This window comes from Sapajus apella, unplaced genomic scaffold (genome assembly GCF_009761245.1).
Source record: "Sapajus apella isolate SASKATOON/1434 unplaced genomic scaffold, GSC_monkey_1.0 scaffold7, whole genome shotgun sequence".
Classification (NCBI taxonomy): domain Eukaryota; kingdom Metazoa; phylum Chordata; class Mammalia; order Primates; family Cebidae; genus Sapajus; species Sapajus apella.
In genome coordinates, this window is record NW_022436947.1 from 35,649,776 (window position 1) to 35,656,330 (window position 6,555).

The 6,555-nt window shown below is 37.2% G+C and overlaps 1 protein-coding gene across 12 annotated transcripts in view; it reads left to right on the plus strand.

The window, feature by feature from the left end:
• SRPK2 (SRSF protein kinase 2) overlaps positions 1–6,555 on the plus strand; it is a 270,433-nt gene that overhangs the window by 216,208 nt on the left and 47,670 nt on the right. For all 12 annotated transcript variants that reach the window (XM_032275728.1, XM_032275724.1, XM_032275727.1 and 9 more), the window contains 2 exons: positions 706–793; positions 1,318–1,405. In XM_032275728.1, coding sequence (XP_032131619.1) covers positions 706–793; positions 1,318–1,405 — 176 coding nt within the window. The remainder of the gene's footprint in view (positions 1–705; positions 794–1,317; positions 1,406–6,555) is intronic.

Consider the following 6,555-nt stretch of genomic DNA (forward strand, 5'->3'; position numbering starts at 1 on the left):
AGTAAGAAACTTCATTGCTACTCCACATATATAAACACATGTATTTTGTGCGTGCCTCTGTGTGTACTGAAACAAAAGTGTTAGAAGAGGGTAATTTTCCATACTGTTCAGTTGGTGTATAATATATGTGAAAACTCTGTTACTTTTCTAGTCTTATTTTAATTAGGGAAAAAACAAAACAACAAAGCATAAAAGAGATTCTCTTGACCCATGCTAATTAAATGTGGTCCCCCAGTTTGGAAAGTAGTGTTTTAAAGGAATGCTTGTGTTCCTGTTTATTGGATAGATCTGATTACAAGTTGAATATCCCTTATCTGAATGCTTGAGACCAGAAGTGTTTTGGATTTTGGAATGTTTGTGTGTCTACGCAATGAAGTATCTTAGAGAAGGGACCCAAGCCTAAACACAAAATTCATTATGTTTCACATACACTGTATAAACATAGCCTGAAGGCAATTTTATACAATATTGTAATAATGTTGTGCACGATGCAAAGTTTTTACTGAGTTTTGTTTGCAGTCAGAGGTGGAATTTTACACTGTGGGATCATGTTGACATACTCATAGTGTTTAGGTTTTGGAGTGTTTTGGATTTTACATTTTCAGTTAGGGATGTTCAACCTGTATGCAAGTGATTTCTTCTACTGATAATGTAGATAAATGGGCTTTTTTTTTTCCTTTTCCTTTTTTTTTTTTTTTTTTTAAGGGGGAAAAGATTTGTTGCAATGAAAGTTGTAAAAAGTGCCCAGCATTATACGGAGACAGCCTTGGATGAAATAAAATTGCTCAAATGTGTAAGTAGTTTAAAAATGTGAATGATATAAGAAAAATTAATGACTTAAAATCTTATAGAAAGGTTTTTCTGGGTAGTACTAAATTAAAGTCAAGTTTGACTGGGTGCATTGGTTTATGCCTGTAATCCCAGCACTTTAGGATCCCAAGGTGGGCGGATCACTTGAGGTCAAGAGTTCAATACCAGCCTGGCCAACATGGCAGAACCCTGTTTCTACTAAAAATAGCCAGGCATGGTGGTGGGTGTCAGTAATCCCAGCTACTTGGGAGTCTGAGGCATGAACATCACTTCAACTTGGGAGACAGAGGTTGCATGAGACGAGATTGCACCAGTGTACTGGGCAGCAGAGTGATACTTCATGTAAGAATAAATAAATAAATAAGTAAAAATGAAAATAAATAACTTCAAATGTTGACTTTTTTTATTTTAAAGAATCATTTTTATTTAAACACTATTGGTGTTATAATGGGAAAACATGCTTTGTCTTAAACTTCTGTGTCCTTGCATTCATTTTTCTTGGCATAGGTTCGAGAAAGTGATCCCAGTGACCCAAACAAAGACATGGTGGTCCAGCTCATTGACGATTTCAAGATTTCAGGCATGAATGGGATACGTATCCTTTACTTCCTGATATATATTGGAAATATATCAAGTTCCTGTAATCTCTGATTGTTGCTGTGTCACCCTCAACACCTTCAACATAAACAAACTCTCTAGGAACATTGTCAAGTATTGTAAAGTGGTCTGTCTAGGGTGGTTTGCATGGCTCTTTGGGGTTTTTCGTGTAGTAGCATCTTAGAAACTTACTTTTAACACAATAGGTTGACTTAATTTTGGTGTGGAATTAATTACTGATCTTTTTCTGTTAATTGTGGTAAAGTTTTATTTTATTTTTGCTGTGGTAGATAAAAGTATACATCAGCAACACTTCTTTGTGTTTTAAGCTTTCTAAAACCAGTACACAGGAACAATCTGTGGGTGCCCCAGTGGCTGCAATGCACCATATGAGAATGGAGCATTGGTTAAAATAAAAGGAATAATGCTGTATAAATGTCCACATCCGAAGGTGGCACATGAATACTCTTAGTTCTGAATAGTACTAATAATTGCTGATTTCTGTTTCCAGAATGATACAACTGAGCCTTTCAAATAATTGTCCTACAGAGGCTCACCTTTCTGTCAGGTGAATATGGAAACATTTTGGTTTTCTTGATTTTATTCCCAGTTATCTACAGTGCAAAAGTTTAGAAAAAGTAAAATGATGCATTTTCTATACTCCTTGGTAAATCTGACATAAGCCCGTGCTTCATAGAAAATACCTTTATTGCCAGGCATGGTGGCTCATGCCTGTAATCCCAGCACTTTGGGAGGTTTGAGGCGAGCAGATCACAAGGTTAGGAGATCAAGACCATCCTGGCTAATGTGGTGAAACCCTGTCTCTACTAAAAATACAAAAAATTAGCCAGGCGTGGTGGCACACCCCTGTAGTCCCAGGCTACTCAGGAGGCTGAGGCAGGAGAATCACTTGAACGCAGGAGGTGGAGGTTTGCAGTGAGCCAAGATCGCGCCACTGCACTCCAGCCTGGGTGACAGAACGAGACTCTGTCTCAAGAAAAAAGAAAAATGAAAATACCTTTATTGTTTTTCTTCATAAATTTTATTGGGAGAAATTTCAAACATATATGAAAGAAGAGAGTATACTACAATAAATTTTCGGAAGTTTGTCACTCACGTTTAATTATTGTTATGGTTTAGCCATAATGCTCCATCTGTCTTTTCTTGCTAAATAATTATAGAGCAAATTCTAGAAGTCATGTCCTTTTACTTTGGTGAATGTCATTGTGAATCTTTGAAAATATACGAACTTTCAAACAAACACAGCCATAAAACTCAACAAAGACATTTAGAATTTTTTGATATTGAATCAGATATCCTTGGTATTGGAGACCTCTTCATTCAGATTTCCTTGGTATTGCAAAAATGAATTTTTAAAGACACATTTGAATGATTTTTAACAATATTGTTTACTCCTAAGTCTGTATTGACTTATACTTCAGTTGTTCAGCTGAAGATTAATTTGTTCAATTTATGTTTTTCTCTTTATTGTTAGAATATGATACACAGAGTATTTGAATTATCCTGATATAAGTTAGTGATTCTTAACAGAGGAAGGTGTTTCTTGGTGAGCTATAAGATTTGGTGTTCTCATGTTTTTTAAAAAGGATGGCCTTAGTCCTAATACTAGATATCTTTGGAAGTATGTCTAATAAGAAGACAAGCAAAGATGTCTCTTGACTTTTCTTTCTTTTTTGAGAACATCAGTTTTGACCATGCTACTAAGTTATGTGGGTGCCTGTTGTTTTTGATGGGGACTCAGGAGGAAATGATTTAGGATTGTAGAAAGGGTTTTCATCTTATCCTTATCCTTCCTCCACCTGAGGACTTGACAAAGGATAGCTCCTGGGGGAAGTGACAGAGACCAAAGTATCCCAAAACCTGTAGCTCAGAGAAGAGGGGAAAGTTGAAGAGAAAATGGCTTCAGTTTCATGAATACTTTTTTTGTATGTGCTTCTTGGGTCATCTGAGATAGCCCTTTGTGTGCTTTTCAAAGGTTCAAGAAAATTGGACCACTTATTCAGAGGCACGTGATTGATGGGTGCTAAGTTGTGTTAATAGCTGTGGTCTTCTGGCTTCTCTCAGATCTTTTGCTCTTTATATCATGTTTGGAACAGATCTGCCATTTTGATATTTTACTTTCACAGATGTCAGAAGCCTAAGGGTAAGGCCTTTTCCCAGATTTAAACTCCCAAAGTTACATCCAGTTTATACTAAGTCATGATCAACTAGGGAAGCATTTCCTTCACTCTGTATATTTGAGAAGGTTTTTATACAAGGGATTGTCACCAAGTTCATAGAAAAATTAGATTAAAAGATAAAAATGAAGAATGTGGACTTTATTTCTCATACAAGTTTCATCAAGTTGAAGACACTTTTGGAAACAATGATACCAGCCATTTAATTGCTCCCCAAAGAACCAAGGGTCCTAGGAATTTAACCATGTAGTGCAGTCTTTTTTAAATTATTAACTGAAGAAAAGTGGGTGCCCTTTTTAAGATTAGGAAACAATAGTTAGTAGTAGCCAAATAAGGATTATAAGGTGGACGTCTATTGAATTTCCATTGAAACTCTCACAAAATTGCCCTTGTTTGATGAGAGGAATTGAGTGGGAACATTTACATGGTGGAGGACTCCCTGGTGAAGTTTTCTCACGTATTTTCCTGCTAAAGCATTGGTTGACTTTCTCAAAAAAAATCTCATAATGAGCAGGTGTTACCATTCTTTGGTCCTCCATAAAGTCAACAAGCAAAGTGCCTTGAGCATCCCAAAAAACCATTGCCATACCTTTGCTCGTCACTGCTCCACTTGTGCACTGACTGGACCATTGCCACCTCTGGATAGTTATTGTTTTGATTGTGCTTTGTCTTCAGAATGACACTGTAGAACCATGTTTTAGGTCTTGTTACAGTCCTTTGAAGAAATGCTTCAGGATCTTGATCCTACCTTTTAAAATTTCCGTGGAAAGCTGTGCTTTTGTCTTGATCCGGGAGCATTGGTTTTGGCACCCATTGAGTGGAAAGTTTACTCAACTTTAATTTTCAATCAGAATTGCCTAAGTTGAACTAGTCATGATGTCTGTGGTGTCGGCCGTTGTTTGTGCTTTTGTCTGTCGTCTTCAATTAGGGCGCAAACTTTTTTTACAAACAAATTGATGTGAATGATCTGCTGCTGCAGGCTTCATCTTCAACATTATCTCATCCTTCTTAAAACAGGTTATCCATTTATAAACTGCTTTCTTCTTTGGGGTATTGTCCCCACATACTTATGAAGCATCAGTGATTTCACCATCCTTTTACACAGGCTTCACCATAAATTTGATGTTTGTTATTGCTTCGATTTTAGAATTCATGTTACTTTGATAGAGGCTTTTTTCAAACCGATGTCCTATCTTGTTAGTGCCTCAAACTAGATTCTGTTCAGATCTGTTAACAAACTAGTATGAGTTTATTTTGATGCAAAATTTTTTTTTACGTTTATGCATAGTGTTGCATTTCCATAAACTTTTTGAAAATCCATCATATTTCTTTTAGAAATTCATCTTGAGTATACTAGGAAGTAACAGTGGTTGCTAATGTTACCTCATCCTTTTTCTGTTAATTTCTGCTAGCTGCTGAGTATATTTTTCCTATTAGATAGATAAATAGGTAGGTAGAGAGCATCAGGGCAGTCACTTCTTCTCTGTCTGACCTGCAAGGTCTTTCTTGGGACAGGTAATAGAACATTTCTTTGGAGAAACTACTCATTTTGTGGGTAAATAGAGGTTTTTGAAATATACATTCTAGTGAAGAAATCATCAGAGTCCAGATGTGCCAATGCTTTGAGAAGACTTAGATTATGTTTTGGAAATCCTGGGCCTTGGCCCTATGCCTGCTGCTAAATTTAGTTCTTAAATAATTTGCCATTTTTGTAATAAGCCTGGGAAATAGTAAGACTTCTGGCTTTAGACGATCTGTGCATAAATCTGTAGTGCTTACATTCTTCAACAGTATAGAAATATTTTTCTTTTTTCACTAAATATGTTTAAAATAATACTGTTTTAATGTGGTGTATTCAGTTATTATAGTTCATTAATTAAATCAACTACTTTTTTTGATACTAAAGTCAACTGTAAGCCTCCAGGGATCAACAAAATGTTTTCTGTGTGTTTCAGAGCCATTTGGAATCTTCCTGTATGAATGACATGAATATATTTATATCAAGAAATTGGAGGTGTCATAGTTGTGAAGGCTGAAATACCTACTTTTTAAAAAAAGTTAAGCTGGGGCCAGGTACAGTGTCTCATGCCTGTATTCCCAGCATTTTGGGAGGCTGAGGTGGGTGTATCACTTGAGGTCAGGAGTTTGAGACCACCCTGGACAACATGATGACACCCTATCTCTACTAAAAATGCAGAAATTAACCAGGTGTGGTGGCACATCCCTGTAATCCCAGCTATTCAGGAGGCCGAGGCAGGAGAATTGCTTAAACCTGGGAGGTGGAGGTTGCAGTGAGCCAAGATTGCGCCACTGCACTTTAGCCTGGGTTACAGAATGAGACTGCTTCTCAAAAATAAGCTGGGCTTATTTTTGTCTACAGTGGGGTTAATTACATTATTGCCTAAGGTTGTTTGGAATACATGCAAAATAATAAATATATGTCACAGAGTAAGTACCCTTAGCCCTTTGTATCTGCAGGTTCACCATTCATAGATTTAATAAACCTCGGATGAAAAATATTTGGGAAACGCCAGTAAAAAGTAATACAAATTTAAAAATAGAGTATATCAGCTATTTACATAGCGTTTACATTTCATTAGGTATTGTAAGCAATCTAGACATGATTTAAAGTATGTGGAAGGAGCCGGGCACGGTGGCTCACGCCTGTAATCCCAGCACTTTGGGAGGCTGAAGAAGGTGGATCACGAAGTCAGAAGTTCCAGACCAGCTTGGCCAAGATGGTGAAACCCTATCTCTACTAAAAATACAAAAATTACCTGGGTGGGGTGGCACGTGCCTGTAATCCCAGCTACTCAGGAGGCTGAGGCGGGATAATCGCTTCAACCCGGGAAGCGGAGGTTGCAGTGAGCCAGCCAAGATCGCGCCATTGCACTCTAGCCTGGGCGACAGAGTGAGACTCTGTCTCCAAAAAAAAAAAAAAAAAAAAAAA